At 51.8% G+C, this 23,969-nt stretch overlaps 1 protein-coding gene across 3 annotated transcripts in view; it reads right to left on the reverse strand.

Annotated features, from left to right (window-relative positions):
• Nucleotides 1–691: 691 nt before the first annotated feature.
• The window catches only part of Olfm1 (olfactomedin 1), a 39,112-nt gene continuing 15,834 nt past the window's right edge, over nt 692–23,969 (reverse strand). For 2 of the 3 annotated variants that reach the window (XM_015986635.3, XM_006993103.4), the window contains exons 2-6: nt 23,345–23,494; nt 18,710–18,865; nt 16,500–16,719; nt 8,731–8,837; nt 692–2,351 (exon numbers count right to left, since the gene is read on the reverse strand). In XM_015986635.3, the coding sequence (XP_015842121.1) occupies nt 1,677–2,351; nt 8,731–8,837; nt 16,500–16,719; nt 18,710–18,865; nt 23,345–23,494 (1,308 nt within the window). In that variant the 3' untranslated portion in view covers nt 692–1,676. Of the gene's footprint in view, nt 2,352–8,730; nt 8,838–16,499; nt 16,720–16,899; nt 17,235–18,709; nt 18,866–23,344; nt 23,495–23,969 lie in introns of those variants that run through there. The other variant, XM_006993104.4, reaches the window with a different exon arrangement.

Raw genomic sequence — 23,969 nt, forward strand, 5'->3', positions numbered from 1 at the left:
TCCTAGTTGCTCACCATGGCAGTGATGCCAACTTCCAGACAACCCTTGTCTGTCCTTAGACATCCCCAGACTTAGAGGAGCTAGCTATCACATCCCAACCCACAACAGAACATAGACAGTGGCCACCTTGTGAAATCCAAGGCCAGGTACATCACCATATGCAGGGAGAGTTCCTCTCATGCATCACTTCTCTAGATGACATTAAATTCTAGGGCATTCTAGAAAGGCTCTCGACCTGGGGCTGTGATTTGTCCCACAAGAACCTCAGGACTTTCTTCGATATGGGGGTCCACCTGGGTGTCCCGGGACATTATCTGCTTGTTGAGCTCTTTGGAATTGCCAAGATATGCACAGCTGGGGGTCCCAGGGAGGACTAGACACCTTCTATCTTTATCTGTGGCAACCCTTGGTGAAAGGCTGGGCCAGAAGTGGGGTAGGTTCACCTTCACTGACTTAGCACCGTCTCAGCTGGTGACTACCCATGGCCCTGGGGCTGTCGGACATGGGTGCCTGCTCCAGGAAAGAAGTGTAGGTGAGGGGTGGGAGCCCCCAGGGCAGCTCAGGTCAGGGAAACTCCAAGCCTTTTCTGGCTTTGGGGAGTAGGAGGCTAGGGTCCACCGTCTAGAAAGTAGCAGTGAAGACCCTGTATGTCCATCACATCTCTCTTGTCACAAATGATAAGCAAAGCGAGGATGTCTCCTAATGTCTTTATTGTTCCTCAGATAACCGAACAGTACAAAGTTGCCCTCTTCTACTTATTTTTTCTTAAAAAATGACCTTTCCACACATGGCTGCCCTTGGGGAGTTTCTTCCTGTTGGAAACTAAAATTTCCCAAGATGCGTCCTTCCCATCCATGGTTACACGATTCAGATAACTTGACAAGAAGAGAAGAATTCCACTGGGTTATTATCAACATGAACTTGACTATGTCTCCTATGAGGGCAAACACTGATTTTTTTTTTTTCTTTTTAGAAACAGAAACCATCCACTTATCAATCCAAACTACGGCATCGCATGACAACATTCATTGCATAAATTGAACACACGGAGCTACCACCTTGGGGTATAACAGACGGACACCTCACAACCTAGCTACAGGGTACGCAAGTTCAACAACGTGGGTACGGCAACTTCACTCTACGCACACCCACCATCGCTTCGGGAAAGTACTAGACAGGTCCATGAGCTACCGGGAGTCTCAGCACAGTTAATCTAAGAGACAACAACACAGTCAAGAAAAAGGCAGCTGCGATACGTGTGGGCTAAAGCAGCCTACACTGAGCGCCGCGGGGGCTGGGGGACTCCGGGTCAGGGGAACGGCCATCACGTCATCGCGCTGATCACGACCTAAGGAAATGTCCATGCAATCCTAACAGTGGGTTGTTCTTGGGTGAGAAGGGCCAACAGTCATCGCCTTGCTTCTTTGAGTTATTTGACCAGAGAGGGATGGGGGTGGGATGGGGACAGCCAGGGAGTCTTGGGCTGCAGTTCCATCCACGTCCATGGCGGTTTCTTCGGAAATCCGTGGCCCACCTGCCTGAGTAGGAGGAACACAGAAGAGACACCATCCCTCGGCGTCAGGACGGTTAGTATTCTTGGAATCATCTTGGCAGCTGTTTCTTGGAAATGTCCTCCGGGTGAGGACTTGGACCCTGGGCTTCTGGGAAAGCAGGAGCTACAACTCATCGGAGCGGATGACGTGGAAGAGGGTGACGTTGTAGAGGGTCTGATGGCCGTTGTTCCAGGCATACAGCGCGCGGTCCTTAGGGTTGTAGTCCAGCATGGAGATGTGGGAATATTTGTTCTGGAAGGGGATGTCAATGTACTCGTAGGTCGAGGCATTGGTCTGGTAAGCGTAGTGGACCTTGGTGCCCCCCGAGTAGCCGTTGGTGACGTAGAGGGTCCCGCAAATGATGAAGGCCTCACCAGCGCTGCGCTTGGGGTAGCTGGTGTTCCATGTCTGCAGGATCTGCAGTGAGATAGGATCCAGCTTGCTGATGACAATGTTCCCGGCATTCTGGTTGGTGGCATAGACGGCCCAGAGCCCATTCTCGTCCACCATGAGGTCGATGTCTGAGTGGCCACCCCAGGCATAGTGGTACATGTTGTTGTAGCCAGCGTAGTCCAGGCTGCGTGTCTTCAGGATCGTCTCTGTCTTCAGGTCAAACCTGATGATGATGTGACTCTGGAATTTGTTAAAATAGATGGAGCCATTGTAGACCACCTGGCCCGTGCCTGACCAGGGGTGTGGGAGACGGTGCGAGGTAAAATTGTCCGTGTTCATGAAGTCCACCATGGACTTGTACTCACGGACAAAGCGGTTGTTGTGATAACCATCCATGTACCAAACCTGTGGGGAGAGCAGACCTTGTTAGTGTCCCACAGTAGGAGGGTGTGGGAACAAAAACAGAAGGATCTGGAAGAGCCATCAAGACTGTAGAGCATTCTGTCCTACCTCCAAGAACACTGGACTCCTGCCTGGGCCCCAGGAGCCTATTTTCCGAACCCCTGGGAAGGGTAGGACACAATGGAGGGACACGTGTGGGAACAGGCAGGAAGGCGCTCTGGAATCTCACTCATATACAGTCCGCAGCCAGTCTACGCAATATACACCAGTGGTTGGTATGGGAAAACCCACCAGGTCCCCAGATGGAGCCCTCTCTGGCGACATGTTATAGGACAACGGTCACATCTGTTTGCTCACTGTTGGATCCTGGCCAAGGGCTTGGGAGTGTCATCAAAGCTGGGACTCAGTGCGGGAGTCAGCCTTGTAAAGGGTACAGCTGCTAAGGAGATGCACACACACTGGGAAGCTTCTGTCTGCAATGACAACTGGCTCTCAAGGTCACTGCCATTTCCCAGTGTCACGATGGGACACTGAGTGAGTCCTCTCCGCTCCACCAGGCAGTTACCGAAGTACAGTCTGAGTCATCATCCATGCTGGGAGAGGTGTGCAGGGAAAGGTAATTAACCCGGGCTTTGGTTGGCTGTGGGGGGCAATAGCGCATTCCCTAATGTGGGGAAAACACTTCTCAGACTGGAACCTGGGCCTCACAGCCTTGGAAATCAACCAAGTAACAAACTGCCGAGGCCTGAGTTTGAAGGGTTACAAAGGAAGTGATTTCCCACGACTCTTTGCATGCCAATTGACCTGAGAATCATCTGTACTCGGAACAAAAACCTTTAGTCATTTTGAAGCAATTTTGTAGCAAATGAGAAAGGGGTGGGGCTAGGAGGGGAGACCTGGCAGCGTATCTGTCTGGCATTAAGACAGCTGCTTTCTCCACAGATAGCTGGGAAAGCTGAGCAGGGATTAGGGCTGCCGCAGCTCTCAGGCTTGGCATGACGTTTTTGTAAAAAACAAAAAAAAACCCAAACCTGTGTTCCTGAGACATCCGTTCAGATGCTGGGAAGCAGATGTGCCTTTGTTTTTAATGAGATTAAAAACAACGACAGCGGCAGTAGCAGGGTCTCGTTTGAGGTGGTTATTATCCCCAGTCTCTCTCCGACCATCCCTCAATGATATGGGTCACGGATTAGAGTGGAGGGGAGTACTCGAGGATCAGGACATGCACAGCTCACCCTTGGTCTCTCTGGGGAAGAGCTGCCCACCCACTACGCCCTCACTGGGCTGCCCCGTGGGACAGGGAGTTTTCCATCTCTTGGCAGCTTTTGCTCGAACCACCTTCCTTTAGGCTTCCCTGTCCACTTCTGAAAAAAACCCTCCTTAGCACTTTGGAGCGGGCCCTCCATGGTGGAAGCTAGTGATTGGTTTCTGTGTTTCTGGAGTCCAGTGTGTAACAAGATGATACCAGTTTCTAAGTACTTTTAAATGGTCTCTTCTCCCATACACTGGCAAATCAGACACAGGACACACCACTTTGTGAAAACAGACTATGATGCATCAGGGGAGTGGGCTCCAGAGGCTGAATATTCAGCCACATTCTAGGGAGGCTGCTTGGGACATGGGCCATTCTGCAGAGGAGAGGGACGTGACTCGTAGCCCAGAGAGCCTCATGGGAAGAAGCCCCATTTCCTCGGGGGTGGGTGTGGGTGGGGTGGGGTTGCTCTTCCCCTCGGCACTGTGACCTTCCCATCTGAAATGCCCTTGGTTTCTGTCCCTTCCAAGGTTGATGGTTTAGACCAAATTCAGCCAACCTGGGCTGATATTGTCCCTGGAAAGTGACCCCAGAGATAGTTTCTGGCTCTCATGTCCTCTGGAAGGATCAATGGTTCTTTCCAACTAGACTCAAGAATGCCCAGCTAAAGGTGGAGGGCAGAGTAGAAGGGGTCAGGATGCCTACACAATTGCATGACTTTATCTGGAGGACACAAGTGTCATCATGCACTGTTAACCCTCCTCATATGAGCCCATGGACCAGCTGAGCTGCCTTTGAGGCAGGACAGCCGGTTAGGAAATAGAGGGGACCAGTCACCCCCCACCTTCACTCTTCTGTCTCTCAATAGCTGACCCCTGAGAATTCGGACATAACTGACCAGAACACCTGCAAAAGAGAAACACACACTCCTTTTTCTAAGTAACTTCACAAGGGAGACTGTTACAACAGCTTGTGAACCATGCCTCAAGTCCAACCCCACCGCGACCTGTGCATGAACAAGGATTCCTTTGATCCATGTTTTATCTCTCATTGCCCTTCTCCAGCTGCATAGTGGACCTCTAAAAAAGCCTGCTCTTCAGGGAATGAACTCTGTGGATAAGGAAAAGGAATATGTGGGCATATCCTAACATCCAAAGTTAGTTATAGATTTAGTAGTTTCCAAGTCCCCAAATCCTATCTGTGGCTGCTGCCCAGGCAGACTGGGGTGTCCCTCTAACATCTGTGCTTATCTTTCTGCTTCATCAGTTAACTTGTTAACTTTGCATCTGTCTCACTCTGTTGCTCTCTCCTGGGGAGAGAGGTCAAGGGCCTGTGCTGCCTGTGTAGAGGTCCCCGAAGCTTTTCGGGGTTCCTTGAACTGTCCTGCACATCACCAAGTTGTATCCCCATTGCTAGTTTCACCATTTTTCGATGACAAAACTGATGTCAGGGAGGTCTGCTTAACTGTACCAAATTCAGTTGCTTTTCAGTGAGGAGGCCAGGGCCTCTGTCCAGCATCTTACAGTACAGCCGAGGTGTTAGGTGATGCTATTTCAGGGCCTTTCTTAGTAACGGGACTTTAGTTAGCTCTTCTCTCTGGCTTGGCAAGTATTTGATAAATGTCCTCCTGAAACTGCTAACATCAAGGAATTCAGCCTTGGAAAAGATGTTCTAAAGGGAGCTGTTAGTGAAGGGGTGGAGAGAGCCTCGGTGGGAGGCTAGGAGGAAGTGGCAGGATGCCAGCCGCCCCAGGAATGTCCCAGTAAGTACTCCCACTGAGAAAGGATTAGAAGGGATGTCTAAGCTGCCAGCAGACAGAGCTGTAGGCACCAGCATATCTGCATAATCTAAAGCATTCTGGATAATTCCACCCTCTGTTCTAAGGATCATCTGCTGGCTTTGATGCTGTTTAGATGAAGGGAAAGGGCCTTGAAGTACAGAGCTAAGTGAGGGTTTGAGCAATACGCCACCTCTCTGAACATGAACCTCCTGGGGGTGGCAGGAGCATGATACAAGCCTCCTCGCTGATATCTTGTGTAAGCTAGACTGGACTTCTAAGGTGGGGGACCAGTAAGGGATCAGAAAGAGGGGGTGAGTGGTACACGACTTTGTCGGGGTGTCCCAGTGCAAGTAGACTGTGAGCCTTAGAATCCAGAATGGAGTCTTTGGAACTCCAGGGTTCTGGAGGTGTGGCAGGGTGGTAGGCTGATGTATTCTATGCACAAGATGGGAAATACAGCCAGCTGCTACCAAGATCTTCCTGCTTCTAACGCTGGTGAAAAGGGCCTGGCCCCTGTTGGGGGCTGAGGGGTTCTGGAAAGCATACAGGCGGCTCACTGCCGAGGGAGGTTTCTTAGCACAGCACCTGTACACAGTTGGTGCTTGATCGACACAGAGAGGAAGGCCCTGCAAAGGTATCCCAAGCTGATTTTGTTCTAACAGCTTATGCAGAGGCAGTGGGGGCAGCTGCTCGGCACAGCCCCTCAGCACCCCTAACGAGTGGCTCTGCAGCTTCCCGAGGCCTCCTCACCGGTCCCACACAATTCTCCCCTCTGCTTCACCCCATCCCTCTCACAGAACCCTCCACAGGGACCTGCTCTAGGGCCAACATCAATTTCTCTCTCTTTGTGTGTGTGTGTGTGTGTGTGTGTGTGTGTGTGTGTATGTGTGTGTGTGTGGCGAGTTATTGGTCTCCCGTGTGTATGTGATCAAAAGTGATCAGGAGATTGGAAGAAAGCAAAACCAAACAAACACTGCTGGTGCTGATCAATGTTGGGACGAGGGACGTGTCACTTAGCAGGCTGGATGCATGGGCCACTGTGGGGAGCACGTGGTTCTGAATGACTGGAGCCCGAAGTGCCCAGAGCAGCACTCAATACTGTGTGTCTGCTGCCAGTCAGCATCCTGCCCCTTTCCTGCTGTCAGCCCTCATGAAGGCCCCTCCACCTTCTAGCCACGATGTCTGCTACCAGAATCCCCTCTTCTGGAAGGCAGTCATGAAGCAGAAAATAGAGACCTAATTGTCACAAGCACCCATGGGTACCCTGACAGCTTTCTGAACCTACATCCTTGCTATGCCTTGCATCCTAGAGGCCGGGGAAAATGTATGTGATCTCAGAAGGCTCCAGACTTGGGCTCCTCTCTTTGCTTGGCTAGCCAGTGTGCGGTTGATGGTGGTTTTCCTGCTCTGTGATATGGGGAGAGGTAGTTTGTGGGTAGCACCAGGAGCCTCAAGTCCAGAATTCAGTGACACTGGGGACTAGCCTCTGAGGACCATAGTCAGGACATGGCCTATGAGTGGTATTAACATTTTCTCAGAAACCTGGAAGGAGGCTTTGGTGTGTGGGGAGGGCGGGGGATGGGCACAAGTGTATCATTCTCGGCAATCCAGAGCTGGTAACTAGACATGACATGGTCGGGCCAGGCCTGGCACACTGGCCTGGGCTTCTTAAGCACCTCCTGTCTTGGCCCTGTCTTTCTCCCCATAATGCCATTGTCATCCACATCCGTAGTGAAGGATGCTCCTAACCAAACTTCAAGCAGAGGTAGGTTTTTCTGAAGGGTTGTGGGAACTAGCACAACCTAGGTGTCCTAGTTAGTGTTAATTGTCTATATTAACTGTCAGCCTCACCCAACCTAGAACCAACAGTCTAAAGAGTCTCAGTTGAGTAATTGTCTGTGTTAGGTTGATCTATGGGCATGCCTGGAAGGGACTGTTTTGCTTGTCTTAACTGATAGGAGGGCTCATTCCACTGTGGGCAGCACTATCCCCTGTGCAGGTGGTCCAGAGCTATGTTAGAAAGCTAGCTGAACACAAGCCATCAATTAGCATCCTCCATGGTTTCTGCTGTAGTTTCTTGGCTAAGGGTGAGTTCCCTAGACAGAGGTGGTAATGCTTTGAGGAGTAGCAAACAGGTCTACCCTCAGGTTCCTGCTGGAGTTCCTGCCTTGGCTTCCCCTAATGAATGTGACCTGAGAGTGTAACATAAAATCAAACCTTTCCCTCCTAAGTTGCCACAGAAAACAAAGTAGCATATTGAGAAACTATGTTACTATCACAGTCCAGCAAACAGTGTGAAAACAACTTATTTCCACATATCCCTGACCTTACTGTATCTTAGCGGCAGCCGAGGCAGCCGAGGCAGCCCTCCAGACCCTGCTGAGGACTTTAGCGTTACTGGTCTCCAGAGCTGGCACGTCTACAGGGTCTTCTACCCACCCCGGTTGCCTCTTATTTCCAGTACTACCCAGTCTTGCTCCAGAGAGATTTGAGTCTCTCTTGCTCTGCCTGCTATGGAGAGATGTGATAAGGCTAGCAGGACCTCGGATTTCAGACTCCTTTATCTGGGCCCAGGGAGGAGCTTCCAGTTCTCTGCTTTTGCCCACTATTCTGCAGACCTCTGAAAAGAAAAGCCTTGGGGAGACCGGCCTCGATCCCCGGGAGGCCCTCCTGGCTGCAGTGATTAGCGCTGCTGCGCTGCATCAAAGGACCCTGATTCACAGAAGCACAGCTTCCCTTCCATCTCCGTTAGAGCTTCCAGAAGTCCCTGACTGCTCCTTACAGGCCTCCTCCATCAAGGGGCCTCCCAGCCTCGGACTCCCAATGCCCAGTTCCTAAAGAGGCCACAGCCCAGTCCCCAGGAAGGAGAAGTCGGCAAAAATGGGCCATCGGCTCATGTTTCTTTTCTGAGGCTTGCCCAGGGGGAAAACACCCAGGAAAAAGGAACCCGGCCTCTTCTCAAAATCAAAAAGGAACACAGAGCTTCTATCAGCCATGAAAGGAATGGCAAATGAGTACAAATCAGCTGTCATTAAAACAAGAAAGGCCTAATAGATTCTATGCCCGAAGCAGAGGCAGTGATGGGAACCGCCCAGAGCGGTCAGCATGCAGGAGATGCCTGAGCACCATGACTGTCACCACCATCCTCAAAGGGACAGCCTCCCCATCCCACTATCTGCCATTTGTGTTTGTAGAGGGGCCTCTACCAGCTTGCCTGGGAAGAAGCCCTTGGGAGACTCTGGCTCTACCCAGTCCACAGCCCCTGAAGCTGTCTGCCTGGAAGGTAGACACTAGGGTGAGGGACAGAGACCAGGCCTTTTAAGTCTTTTAAGAGCTCCAGGGACACTTACCCTGTTATCACCTTCTGGGGCCAATGGGTCTGTCATCCAGGACCCGAACCTTGAGCCAGAGGTCTTGACAGTCACCGGGTCACTTATGCCTGTCAGCTTCCCGCAGGCTGGAACAGAGTGCACATGGGTCAGAACTAACAGACGACTGAGAGCCTTGGACCCCTCCTCCAGTGGCACAGTGGGGCTGGGGGGGTGCCTCACCCTCTTCCCCTCCAAATCTAGAGCCCAGCAGCCCATAATGGCACGTACACAAGCCCCAGCAGTGGCCCAGAGGAGCCACCTCTTCCTCTAGAGAGAGCAATTGAGCAGGCCTTAGCATGACTCCTTGGGAGCAAGAGGCCAGGGCAGCCCCCATAACAAGTGAGGGTTGGCCATAGCAAGCCTCGCTCTTCTCTGGGAAATGGGGCAAAAGAGCTCAGTCCTCTCTGGCCGCTGGAATAAAGCACTTAGCCAGCATGGCAGGCAGCAGGAGGGAATTTAGGCTCTATGGTGGACCCTGGCAGGATTCACCTCCCCGTACAGAAAGACAATCCTAACAGCCCGTAACAGCACCCACACTGTGGGAGCATCTTCCTTGTGCATGTGTCTGTCCTCCCTTATGCATGTGTCTGTCTCGGAAGCAACGCCCTGATGGACACAGATGGAGGCTTGCTGCTGTCCTGCTATGTGTGTGTATGGAGGGTATCTGTGGGTTTTCCATGCTCTCAAGAGGAGCAGCCCTTGGCAGGATGGCTGCGATGTGAGTGAGCATCATGCTCTTTGGGATCTCAAATATGACCTCTGCAGCCCTCCCACCTCCCAGATGGCCAGAGATGACCTTAGAGCCACAACTTGATCAGTCAGGAGTGGCTAAGGCTGTGATCCAGCATTCCCGCCTTAGCCTGCAGCGTACTTGCCAGCTCTCAACCTCCAGATTAAGCCTGATGTGCAGGACTCCTTTCCATCCCACTAGGTCAGGCTTGAGTGTGACTCCCCCCCCCCAAGTCTATAAGATACCCCCCAAGGGCCACATTAGCATACATACACAGTGTATGCAAAGTTCAGAGAAGATCCAGGTGCTTAGGTGAGATTGTGAGATACTTAACCTGAGACCACAGGGAAGCAGAGATAATCCTACACAGAGCAGGGTGGGTCAAGCCCAAGAGAGGGTGCAGTTTGCCATGCCTCCACACTCAGCACCATCTCCCCAAGCCTGAAATGGGGTGAGCATGTCCACAGTGGCACTGTACGAGACTGGCAAGATGAACTGCTCAGCGTGGCCCAAGAGCCAGCAGAGAGGGGACCTTGGATGGAGGGAGCTCATCAGGATTGAGAGGACATTGTATGCACTGCAGACACTCCAGGCCTGGGTTCCCACCAATGCCCCAGCACTGGCACTCCTGCCCAGACTGGGAGAGGAAGTGCCACACTGTGCCCACTCTCCTGTCCCTTCCCCAAAGGCACTCCCCGCTTCCAGGAGGAACTTGGGTGCAAGGGTCTGAGAGGTCCATTGCTGAACACAAAGCATGCCCACTTGGCCTCTGTACATACTGCCCTGCCCTGCCCAAGCCCTGGGTTTGGAGGAGACACCAAGGAAAGAGAAAGGAAAAAAAAGGGCACGGTTTGGGGGCGGGGGGAGCCAAGGTTGACCAGTGACGGCAGGAGCTGGAGGTGAGGATCCTGATGGGTTTGTAAAAAAATTTCCTTTCCATGAGTTCTGGAACCAAACACACACACACACACACACACACACACACACACACACACACACACACACATGCATACACACAAATTCACACACATTTGCACACCTGCATGCTTCTGAGGTTTGACTGGGTTCATTGGGGGCTTTCTGCAGAGGCTGGGCAGAGGATGCCGGATTCTGGACTCCACCCCTCCCACTTTTTCTTCCTTCACTCCTGTTGACTTGGGGGTGGGTGTTGGGTTGCCAGGAGACAGAGGATCCCTCCAAAATGGGTGGGAATGGAAAGAATCCAACAGAAGCCGACCCCTTTGCAGGTCCTCTTCCCAGATCCCATTCTGCCATCTAGCCCCAGCATCCACAGAGCCACTGGTCCCTGTAATTTCTCATAGATGGGCTCCCACCAATCCTGGATATATGATCTATGAGCTGCCTGGAAGTTAAGGTCCAAAGAAATCAGCATGCACAGGTATCAGGGCTGGAGATCCATGTGGAAGACATCCTTTTCACCCAATGGCATGTGGTGCTTGAGGCCAACACGTGACTCAGCCACACACTAGAGTTTTCTGAGATGCCAACTCACACTAGATCTGTCCCAAACCCATTGGAGGTCCCTTCTTGGTTGGACAGCTTCTCCGGAAGAAGCCTGACATCTTCCTGTGTATCACCTGAACATGACAGAGTTTCAGGGGAATGCCCAGCCCAGCTTGGATGCCTAGTTCTAGTCCTAGCCTTCCCTGTCTCCAGGGCCAGGCCTATTCTATTCCCACTCTAGAATAGAACCCCAGCTTCCTACCGAGCTTCTAGGGCTGGGCCCAGACACATGCCTAGACCTTAAAGATGTCATCAACTCATCCATCTCAATGACTTTAGCTGAACCCCACATTTCCCAGGGTTGCCAACAAAAGCACCTGGGGCTTGCTGCCCCAGGTAAGAGGTCTCCTCCACTCACCCCACTTCCCCATAAACAAACAAGGGACATAGCTCTCAAAAGAGCCTCTCTCAATCCACCAGCTGAGAAGCGCTGGGGTCAGTAGGGTGAGCCTCTGGGGAGTGAAGCCCGCCCTTCATGTTACCCGTGTTTGCTTCAGTTACCAGTAAGCAGGCACTGTATTACCAGTGCTGCCAAGAGAGCAAAGCAGCGTGGGTGAACAACCCAGGCCTTCCAGAACACGCCTGGATTGTTCCGTCAGTCCTCCATGAGCTCGGATGGGAATGTGCAGAAAACAGGACTTTGCTCCCAGCCAGGCCAGGGGCAGCTTTGAACATCCTACCACACTCTGCCCAGCTGTCCCCCCACCCTTTTTTTAAAAAAAAAAAACTATCTCATAAAGTGACAGGAAGTCTATGTCTGAGTTTTACAGGAAGGCTGCCCAGCAGGTCCAGCCTGCCAGCCACACCCAGCCTTCTTCTGGTATGTTTCCCTGGTGTACAGTCTCCAGGGCAGCCAACCTTTCAATGCTCCGGTGCTGGCTGAGGAGGGTAGGGAGGCATGGCCAAAGTGTCTCCTGTTCTCTGAGCAGCTGGGGCGGGCACAGCTCCCAGGACCCGTGGGGCTGGAGGCTGCCTGCCCTCCTTAAGTCACGGAGTTATTTTTAGTTCTCTGTCCATGCTAGTTCTGCCAAGACCTCTCGAACTGACAGGCTCTAAAAGAGTCCATGGCAGAGGCTTGGCAGTATCTTGGCACACCCAGTTCTAGAAAGTACCCCTCTCCAGTCACACATTCAGGATACGTGTGGGGGGTGGTAGAAAGCTCTGAGGCCTCAGGAAGAAGCCTGTGGGAAGGATGATGCCCAGTTGGGAGGGTCTTGGAATAGAGATGCCTGGTCAAGCTGGGAGCTAGACAAGCCATGTGCCTTGCTTACTTCTTGGGAGGATGCCAGGCTGAGAAGAGCCTGGACCATCTCAAAGGTCAAGTCAGGCTGAGTATCTCTGGGAAGCAGAGCTGGGTAGGAAGGTCTGTAACCTCAAACAAGCTTGGACCTCTGGCCTCCACTCTCAGTGTTTAGCCCTGAAACTAGAGAAGAGCTGTGTGCAAAGAAGTCTGCAGGCTGGGAACAGGATCCAAGATGCAGATGAAAGAGCCCTAGTGCAGACCCAGGTTTGGATCCAGAGCCCACAGCAGGCCTGGGAACATTATCCTAGAGTCATCCTTCCCCTCTTGCCCTGGCCAGGAAAGGCCAAGCCTCTAGTGGACCACTTTTTAGAAGAACTGGAGGGGTCAGGGCTGGTCTAGTAGGTGTTGCTAGGCTGCCAGCTCTGGAGCTCTCTTCCCTTAGGCTTCCACGGCTAAATCACCCTGAACGCTCTCCTCTGTGAGTGATCACACCACTAGCCCCACGGCCTCTGCTAGTGAAGGCCAGCCTCCACCAGGTGACTCTGGCATCTCAAGTGTTAAGAAGGCGTCTTTTGACTTTCCTTAAAGAGTACATAGATCTCAGGGCACAGCACAGCATGGTAGCCAGTGTAGCCTACCTTGGAGCCTGCAATTAGAAGCCTACTAGTGTGGACACTGTGTGGACAGCTCACCTGGCTGGCAGTTAACTTGGAAGGGGTGGGGGGGCGTGCGGCACAAGATTTACTAAGGCATGTCCGCAGTAGAGCAAAAAACACACTTTCCCCCTTGGTTGGCCCTAGCTGTCCGGGGACTTCCAACCCACCTGCAGAAAGAAGCAAAACAAAACAAAAACACACTCCACCAAGGAGCCCTTGGCATCAGTGCCAGGATGGTGGGACAGGGGTACCACTTCAGCCAGCTAGTCCTCAATGGCAATGGGGACCAAGGAAGCTTGCTGCACCAGTACAGCCTGAGTCTGGGGAGCCTGTGCTAGGGCCCAGGTTCTGGTCTTACTCAGGTTGGCTGCTGGGATCTGACCTTGCAATGTCCTCTCAGGAAACACCGGGGTTCTGGACAGCACTGCCTCTCTCCTGCTGGGGGACAAGACTGGTTCCAGGGGCCTGTACTTTCCAGAAGAGGCCCAAGACATGTTATGCCTAAGCTCTATGCTCAGTCTAGAAGGAAGATATTTCAAATTCTAGGTGCTGGCTGGGACACTTGGAAAAGCATGCTACCCCATTAAAATGAACCAGAAACAACTGTAGCTCTGGTCCTTGAATTGCGTTTTCTGCCTGTGTGTGAAGGCCAGGGAATTTAGGACAGTTCTGATAAGAGACTTTGAGAGATGGAGCCCTTGCCTCCCTCACTCCCCATGAACTTGGAACCAAGTACCTGCAGGTGCAAGGAGCCTGGGGCCTTAAGGAGTAACACTCAACGACTGAGCTTCTACACGCGCAGAGTCCCACCCACTGGGCCAGCAGTGAGTGCTGTCCACAGACAGACCACATCCTGGGCATTGCCATCCTGTCAGTGGGCCGCTGGGGACACTGGGGGATGATGCCTCTCCGTAAGACTGAAGCAAAGACTGAATTAAGCAGCCACAGGGTATTTAGTCCTGATGCTTCTGGGCTGAATGAAGGTCTGGGACAGATGCTAAACCTATCTATAGACCTATCAGTCAACCATCTGCCACCCATTTCTATCAGCTGCTTATCTATCCATCCATCACCCAGTCATTGACCAATCTACCAGTCTACCCATCTATCATCAGCTATGTCTCCCTCTGTTCCTCTGTCCTTCCATTTATTATATCTCCCCACCCCCATTTGCCTGCCTACCCACCTGCTTACTGACCTATCATACCCCCAGCTCCTCTGAGCCAGGCAGAGCTGGTGACATGGACAATATATGCAAATTCCCATAGTGACCCTAGGGCCCAAGAACTCTCTGTACCTTTGTGCTGCAAAGCAGGAGACACTGAAGTGGACGACGGCAGAAACCTGGAGGAGGCGCCCGCTGTTGAGTGCCTCGCTACTTTTGCTATTTTATAGCTCGGCACCTCAAGGCTGCCCAGACTGGGGCTCAGAGCCCACTGTCCCAACCCCAGCTGCTGTTTCTCTTCAAGTGCATGCTTACTGAAGCCCCTCTTAGGAAAGAAGTACACGCTCAGGTCACCTCGCTGGGGCACCCCAGGGTGGGACTATCTGGCCTCATTAGTCTCTCTTCATTCCCGAATCACATGTGTCTTAACAGCCCAAGGGCAGCCGCGTGAAAGCCCCAAGATCCTGGCCATAAGGTAAATTCACGTAGCTGCTAAAAATAGGCTGAGACAGATGGGAAGTCTGGCTTGGCTGGGATAACCTGGAGAGCTGTGTGGGCTGCCCCCCTCTCCCAAAGGCCCATTAGCTTGGCGGCTTTGGTAATGTCCCACCACGGTCTCCATCCAGATTCTCTTGGTTTCTCCTAGGTATGACCCCCCGTCTGGTTACATGGCAGGGGAAACGTTTGTGGGGAAACAAACAAAACCAGCCTCTGGGCTCTTGAGAGACCAGGAAGACCTCTAAGTGCTCGGCTGGGAGGCCACGGAGGACACCCAAGGGAAGACTGGAGGGGACCCATAGCCCATTCCTCAGCCCAGCACTCCATGCACCCCTAGAATGCATGATGGTGGAGGAGGCTGTCATCCAGTCCCATTCATGGGCTGACTAAGGCTAGCAGCCCCTGTCACAATGGGTCATGGGTTTCACGAGGCACAGAAGCAGGAACATAAGCGGGAGATGATTCCCTGGTGGCCCCGTGAGTGTCTCTTCAAAACAATCAGTTCTCAGTGCCCACCACTTTTTCCCAGCTCATCAGGCCTGGGAGCCCAAAACTTTATACTTCTGATGGGGCAAGCCAGGAGCAGCTGCTGGGAATCACTCGGAAGCCAGGAGACTACCTGTCTAGTGGATATGCCCATTCATCTGTCACCTAACACCAGGAATTTGCACTTGTGTGTTGGTCTGTACAGGTGCACACGTGTATGTATGAGCTTCTGTGGAAGCCAGAAGACAACTTCAGGTATTGTTTCTCAGGAGTCATCCACCTTGACAGTGCCCCTTACCATCTTACTTCCCAAGTAAGCCACGTTGGCTGGCCAGCAAGCCCTAAGACCCACCTGTCTCCTCTCCCTTGTGCTAGAATTATTTTCACATGAGTTCTGGGTATTGAACTCATGTTCTTGTGCTTGCTCTGAAAGTACTTAACCAAGAGAACTATTTGTTTGGTTCTTCCAAGGCTTTTGAAAGGTATTTGTTCTTTGGGATGTTTTAAATTTGTAAGGCATGGATGAAGGGAGAAGGAGTCAGAGCATCAAATGGAGCCCCAAAAAATCTTTCTGGAGGCAAAGTCACCCTAACAATACATGGTATAAAAACAAATGAGTTGGTGAGATTCTGTGGAGGAATGCTAAAGCTGGGGTCAGGACATGAAACGTACCATTTAAAAATGGCCCCAAATATCCAACAGGTGCAATTTGGCCAAAGTCACTGACTGGGTAATTAGTCAGGCATGAGAACCCAGATGCCCCCACCTTAAGACTGTCAGGGAACATGACTCCAAGAGGCACTTGCTCATCAGTCCATTCCACCCAAGCTGCTGAGGGCCCCCACTTGTTCTGTCCAAAACCTGCTGCCACTATACCACATCTTTTTAGTTCAACTAAACCTGATGCATTGTCTCAAGGTGTTTTATCAGCCCTCTTCTCAGCCTGGATGGAGATGTGTTTCCAGCCCCTTTAAAGGTATCCTAAAAACACATGCATAGACCACACACATGCATATTAAGCACACACATACACACACATACACACATATGCACACCCACCCACCCATCTGACAGTATGTGGCATCTAAAAATCATCTCTTTCTCTTTCTTTCTTTCTTTCTTTCTTTCTTTCTTTCTTTCTTTCTTTCTTTCTTTCTTTCTTTCTTTCTTTCTTTCTTTCTTTCTTTCTTTCTCCTTTTTACAAATGTGGGATTCACTGGGGTCTAGAACTGGCTTTGGCATGGGGCTTGCACATGGGTGATGCCCTGAGGTTGGTGTTGCCTGCACTCCTTGATGCTCTCTCTGGGTGGCCCTACCCAGAAGCCCTGATGCAGCCATCACCTGCTGAGGCCAGGCAGGCACTGCGGCTTCAGCACCACTCCCTACACCTGCGTGTGTGGCAGAGTCGGGCCAGGCAGTGCCACACCCGCAGGCTGCTGGGCCTACCTAGTTTTTGCATGCATGCACGGAGCCTTTCTTCAAGATTGGACACTCTGCTCTGAAGTTCATCGTAGTCATAGGCGCCAATTTCCTCTTGCAGCTCGTTAAGCACTGACGTCAGATTCTGGACCTCCTCCTTAAACTGCAATACCAATTTGGCATCGGCCTTGTACTCTTCCAACACAGGAATCAAAGGCCTAAGTTCATCCATTTTCGCTTTTATTGCCTGCAAGGTTAAAATAAGCTGGTTCAGTGCGATGCATGCAAGAACTTGAAATACCCTGCCTTGGCCTGGCTTCTCGCTATGAGAGGGAAGGTGTGCACACTCCCATTTTAGTCATCCATCAGTTATCTGGTCCCAGTGAGTCAGGATAGCGTATTAAACAGTCCTCAGAACACCAACATATTTGGGAAAGCTCTTTATTTGTCAGTCGAGAATGCAACATCTTAAGGTTACATGCTTTAGGTCACATACACAAAGTTTGTGGTTCTTTTTTTTTTTCTTTCTTTCTTTTTCAAAAAGTGCATTGACAAGGGTTCAAACTATTCATGGGATGCATCTAGAGTCGCATGCAAAAGGAGGATCCTGGTTGGATTCAAGGTTCCTTAGTGAAATGGTGCTAAGGATTGGAAAAGAATCGTAAAAATGCATGGTGCAAAAAGCTCTCTGGCTCTCTCATGGTTACATGGGGGGACTGCTTCTTCAGTCACTGGCGCATTGAAAAAACTCTTAAGTTAGCCCTGCAAGCAAGAAAATGAAACACCGTTGAAAAGCTAGCTCACTAGCCTGCCTCAAACAGCCATTAAAAGACACATATTTGCATGGTCACGTAAGAAAAATCACACTTTAACGATAGCAAAACAAGTTACTCAGATGGTGAAGGGTCTCCCTCACAGTTTCTCCTGGAATTCCTTCATGCAATGACTACAGTGTAAAAGGCAAGGGCTTGCTTTTGCTGTCCCAGAGTCTCAGAGTCCCCAACTGTGGGACTCAGAGGGTGCTCTGTGGATGACACTCTCCAAGGGGAGCTACCTCATGTCGCTGAAGACACCTCTGTCTTCACAGTCTGCTGAGCACAGGAGGGCAGATGCTGGCCAGGAGAGACACAAACTCTTTTTGGTCTGTAAGGTCAAGAATCTCTCTCCAAGGTTAAGTCATGATGGTACCTCAGAAAAGGGGGCACAGTGTTGCCCTGCCTGGGACAAGAATCACTGGCTTGTTTTGCCTCAGTGGGAATTGTCTGCTATTATTTTATGTATATTATAGATTTATAACTTCATTAGCTTGCCATTTTGCCTACCTAATGTACTGCTTTTAAAAGGAGAATTAGTTCCTGCTTCACGTAGGGAGTGCATCAAAGGATAACATTAGCATAAAAGAAAGGGAGGACAGGCAAGGGCCAGCAGTTTCCAGCCAAGCGGCTGTGTAATTTGACCTGTTCATTTACATCTGGGCCTGATTCCTAATTAACATGCATGAACACCTTAATTAAGGTGGCAGATAATTCCCAGCCTAGTCCTAGCGGAGAGTCATGTATATATACATACTTGGACATATGTATATATAATTTCAGGTCAAAGGAACAGAGGTTTTCATGGCCAGGGTCACCTGGAGACGCAGAACACTTAACGCAGCTGCATCTACAGTGTGCCTTGTCACAGCTAAATTAGGTCAGAAGTGAAAAACTGCCCTGAGTGATCTGGGCCCAGAAATGGCTCTAATCAATTAAGCTAATCCTCGGCTAATGTGATTTACCTGCGGCAGCTGTGGAATGCGGAGGGCCTCTAATGATACTCTGCCCGGCTAAAATGCCTCAGCCGGAGGAGGAGGGGGCCTCGGACCCCTGCTTCCTGCTGGCTGATGAAGGACGGAGAGAGGATGCAATGTGTGCAATGCCAGTGTGCAATGACGGGGCTGATCAAGCCCCAACCCCTTTAGGGGCCAGAGTGGGTGGCCTCGCTCCTCTCAGGGTGCCACAGCTTTGCAAGGCAGAGGACATTTCTTGTGGTGTTCCCCCAGGTCCCCAGTCACTACCTCTGTGGGGAAAGGGAAGCAGGAAGGGGGATAAAATCTGACTTGGAGGAGGAGGAGGGGAGGGAGGAGGGGTGAAGAGAAGTGGGTAATAGAGGAAAAGGAGGAGGGAGGGGAGGAGGGGGAGAGAAGGAGGAGAGGAAGGGAAGGAAGAGGAGTAAAGCTCCAGGAGGGACACACATACCTTGAACTGCCTGGCCAGATGTTGCTTATGGCTCTCCTCCACCTGCTTGAACTTGGACTCCAGTCCTTTCATTTGATTCTCCATCTTCTCCACGTATTGCAGGTCTCTCTGAGTCCGCCTGTCCAAGACTTCTATGGATTGAGACATGTTTTGCACCTGTCAAAAGGGTAACAGGTTCAAGGCCAGAGCTGCAGCGAATGTCAGGCAGTTTGGTTTGTCTGCTCATCAGGCAGGCTGACCTTTCCCACAGCGCCAGCCCGGGAGCCAGGAGTGGCCCAAGCCTGATTGACCAGTTAATCACCAGCATCAGATCGTTAGGACCAAGAACTCCCCAAACACGCCCGATGGGCTGGGTAAACATTCCCTCTACCCTCTTCCAGCAGAACTCTGACAGTAGGGTACACAGATCGGGGCAGGAGCCTCCAGCTGCTCCAGGCACGGGGCTGGGGGCCATTTCTCTCTGCGCTTAAGGGTGAGGCCTGTTTCTATTCCACGCTGGGGAATGACCGACATCGTTAGGCAAGCTCACATAGCAAGAGATGAATCCGGAACGACGCCAGGCCTGCTTAGGGTATAAATCCCCTTTCCCCTGAAGTCTCCTGGAGTGTCCTTGCTGACAGCGTTGGTGTTCTAAGTGTGGAGCGAAGGGATAGCGAGTCGCTCCAGGCTCCGTGCCGAGCCTTTCCCCTACCGCACATGCCATCCATCACCCCCCACAATATCATAGGCAGATGACTGCTCGGCAAACACGCACATCCAGAACACAGAGTCAGGAATCAATCACCCAGCAAATGAAGGATCGCTGTTTTACATCCTTACGGGCATTGCTGAATGGAGTGCAGCCTCAAGATGGGACTCTATTATTCAGCACGATTCCAGAGAGCGTCAAAGAAAGACAGTTTTGGTGCGGCCACCTGCCAGCACATTTCATTTTCAGGAAACTGGCTATGGCTGATGTGAGAATGTATGCTCACCAGGGGCGAGGGGGGCAGGGAGCCAAGGTGCTGAGGATGCTGCTGAGGATGCCGCAGTGGGCTGGGTCATTTTCTCAGGATCTAATCCAATTACTAGCAAGGAAGACGCGTCCTGAATGACAGGTCTTGCTGCTGGATTTTTTTCTTTCTTTCTGAATTTGAAAAAGACTCCCTTCTAGGAACAAAGTCCTTGGGACAGAGGCTTGGCTTCCCTGCTCAGTGGTCAGAGGGGTGATGGCAAGGTTCCCATCTCCCACCACAAACCCTTCAGACCAGTGAGTGGAGCGAAATGGGGAGAGCGGCAAGACGCCTTCCCACTGGCCAGAAGCCGATATTGCCCATCTCAGCACTTAAAACCATATGGGATCTTAGGACTTGAAAGCAACACACACATTCACCTTCACATTTCAATTTATAGCACAGCCGTGCATGGGCCTGACTGCTCCCTTCTCTTAGCTGCTTTAAGGGGAATCGACCTGCTCTTGCTAGACGGCCTCTCTCGCCGCTCACCGTCCCTCTGAATGGCTGCAATGCTTCTTCTGGGAAAAGATGTCAAGTTTGCTCTTGTCCATCCATCAAGGCCCAGCCCAAAGGCCATTGCCTCCAAGGAGGCTTCCTGGATGAGCTCCGACCAAGGACACTGAACTACTTGGGAACAATACCACTTTGCTGGAGGGTGAGGTGGGCTTCATTCACACTTGAACCCACAATAAGGACAGCCAGAGCAGGAAGCCTGTGCCGCCTGCCTGGCTCAGAGGAAGGACAACATGGGCACCGCTGCTCAGAGCCTCTCTTCCTAGTCTCCTCCTTGGAGATATGACACCGGCAACAAGAACAGGACTCAGATATCAACCAGTCAAATAGTGGGTGGCGTTTGCGGGGGAAGGGCTCAGCCCAACACAAGCTTTCAGGAAGAGACCACAGAGTGTGGGTGGATTTTCTGTCCTCCCTACCAAGGACCAATGCTTCCAATGAATTTCAAAATGTAAAGATTAGCCTTTACATTAGACAAACAAACAAACAAAAATCTTAAAGATGCCAAATAACTTGGCTGCTTTTAGATGAACCAACAGACCTCTGACCCCACTTTCTGGCCAACCACGCAGCTAAGTCTCCCGTAACAAAACAGGGGTGACAACCATACTAACCCTCTGGCAATATCTGCTTCCGCACACCTCTTCTAGTTCCTGGGGTATCCCCAGAAGCCAACCAGCAGTGTTCAAGGTTACAAGGTCACAGGATGCTCTTAGCTGCTACGACAGCAGGTGCCATGAAGTGGGGGAGGGGACATGCACAACAGCCACACACCTGTCCCTATGTGGGAATGACTAATTGCTAATGTTTATTGCCCACATAGGCACTGGCCTGAGGACTATGTTATTTATCTCATTTGATCTTCATAAAACCCTGAGGGGGGGGGCAAACTGGTTCTGAGTGCCACATGCTAATAGTTATGCCAGCTCAGGAGTTAAGAAACTTGGTCCCATCACACAGCCAGCTCAAGGTCTGGGACTCCAAAGCCTCTGGTCTCAAACTCAGACCGTGTTCTTCAAAGGACACAGCCCAATCCTTATGCCTGCCTTATCTCCTCCTCAGGCATCAGATCCTAGAGGAACTGCCCAGGCATGCTGATACCCAGTCTTCAGCAAGGACTCAAGCTGGACAAAAACAGAACCTCAGTGCTGGGTCCCAGGACCTGACCTGCTGTGCCACCAGGTGGGTCTAACACAAAGGCAGATAGATGGTAGCAACACAGAACCAGCTCCAGGGTGCTCAGCTACGGCCAGCTGCAGGGGACCAAGGAATCCAGGGCCTCCTCTATTGCTGCTCAAGATGGCAGGTGCTGCCTGTGCCAGGCCTGGCCCCGCCCCATAGGCAGAGAGAAAGCAAAGTAGAAGAGACAGGAGGCGTGTTGACCAGGCCCAGCCCTAGAGCACAAAGGCGGAGCGGGTTTGTCTCAGCAATGCCGGCAGGCACAGTAAATGAAGGGCCTCTCTTCCAGCCAGTGCTCAGGCCCTCCCAAAATAGAGTCTACGCGGCAGGAAATGGGGCTTTAAATTTTTAAGCAGCAAAACTGTGGCCTGCATAGGCAGAAAGGAAAGCTGCGCGGCCTCATTCTCAGGGGCCCCTAGAGCTTTCTGGAACCATTTCCCAGCTCTGCCCGTCTCCCAAGGCCCCTTGGCTTGGGCCTCAGGCCCCTCGGAGCCCCGCCCCTTTGCTACAGTTCTGAATAATTAAAGGCTCAATTAGGCTCCTGTCTAGTTTGGTGTAAATAAATGTCCGTGGGATCTGTTAAATGTATTTTACTTGAACTCTTTTCAAATGATTTACTCTGGTGGCTAAAGGTGGCAAAACAGGCCAAGAAACCAACACACCCTCTACCGGTCTAGGGTGAGCTGGCTCCACAGACACCATGACGGAGCAGGGCCCAGGTCTCTTGCAGACGGGGACTGGCAACTCAGGAGTCATTTCAATTCCCAGGCTGCTTCCTGCCTCGAAGCTGAGTCCAGGAAAAAGAACTATTCTGCTCAAGGAGGTGGGAGGTCTGCAGTCATCCCAGCTCCAGCTGGAGAGGCCAGGTCCTGGCCGGGATTAATCTGGGCTCCAAAATCAGCCTGCCTTCCCCAGCTGGAGGGAAACCAAGGTGATGTCTGTCCTCAGGGCCTGTGTTTAAGTCACAAAGGACCTTTCACCCCACAGATTTCTTCGAACAGGTGAGGACTTGAGAATTCCAAGTCCGCTCAGTAGGGATAGTCCCAGCTTTCCTGGTGTGTGTGTGTGTGTGTGTGTGTGTGTGTGTGTGTGTGTGTGTGTGTGTGTTATGTGACCTCACTCTCTCTGTGTGGGAAGGGTTCACCACCTGGAAGCATCTTTTCTTGGGGGAGTGAGATGGGCAGGAAGAAAAGTCTCCTCATTTTTCCTTTCCCTCATGGTAGCACTCCAGGGACTTGTAGTAGTGAGGTTAGCTACAGAGTCTGGGGTCTCTGGGGGCAGCCTATAGGCACTCTTACTGAGAAACAGAAGCCAAACAGGAAGATAGCTGGTCCTATGACTCAGACTAGCTCCCTTTCCGACCAGCTGTGTGGCCTGGGGACATCAACTGAGTGACCAACGCCACCAGCTCTACTCTGATCACAATCAAATGAAATAAGACTCAAAATGGATGCATGGACTGCACACGACTGCCCTCCTGTTAGAAGCGTCCATGGTGGGGATGAATTGCCAGGTGTGACCACTCACCAATGGAGCAGAGGCATCGCCATGTACAGCCTGTGTGCCAGGCACCTGAAGTCTACGGTTTTCCTGGCAGCTTTGCTGAGCCCTTTGGACCAGACCCTGAGCATTGCTCAGAGGAGAAATGGCACGGGATGAAGGAGCCGTGCTTCTGGTCTTACCAACAAGCTCTTTCATGGAGCCCCCGGAGCCCAGGCAGCAGGTGTATTCATCCCCCATCAGGGTCCCCATGTTCTTTTCCATCTTCCTATCCAGGCAGCCATCTGCCCACTCATTCATTCACAAATATTGAGAGTGGGGCCATGCCAGGGAAGGCCTGGGGTGGGCCCTTCAGGCTGGCACACAGCACTCTGCATGTGTAAGCACACACACACACACACACACACACACACACACACACACACACACACACCCTGCACAGACTCACCTTCTCCAGTAGCTGCCTCAGCTGTTTTGTGCGGGCATCCCGTGAACACATGGTCTGCTGGGGGGCGACCACCGTGCAGATACACCTGCCCTCACTGTCCTGGGCAGAGCTGTACACCTGCCAGCTCTCCTCGGGGTTGGTGGGCAACACCTGGAGGGGGCAGAGGGGAAGGGAATGGGAGAGAACAAGAGAATGGGGGTGAGAATGAGGGAGGCTTGTGCCTAGGTGCCAAGGGCAGAAGTAGGTCAGAGAGACACAATGCCTTAAAAGCCAAGTTCAGCCCTGGATGCTCAGAGTTTTGACATCTAACCAGATTAATGCTTGGGGAGGTGCGAGGGGCTGCAGATGTGCTAGGCTGGCTGAGGGGCCATATGAGAACCCAAGTGCCTAACATCTTAGGGAATCAGACAGACACTCTCTTTCCGCAGTAGGTACAGTCAAGCCTCGATCTGCTGGTCCCTAACACTTGAAGACAAGCACCATTGTTAACAGTCTCCGTCAGCACCTACGAACTGGGAGCAGCAATGGCCTAGAGCTGTGCCGTCTCCCCGAAAGCAGCCTGGCTAAGAGGCTGGCCTTCCAGCTCCATGCAGCTCCCACCCACCAGCCATTTGGTCGATGTCAA

This window comes from Peromyscus maniculatus, chromosome 4, assembly GCF_049852395.1.
Source record: "Peromyscus maniculatus bairdii isolate BWxNUB_F1_BW_parent chromosome 4, HU_Pman_BW_mat_3.1, whole genome shotgun sequence".
NCBI classification, from domain to species: domain Eukaryota; kingdom Metazoa; phylum Chordata; class Mammalia; order Rodentia; family Cricetidae; genus Peromyscus; species Peromyscus maniculatus.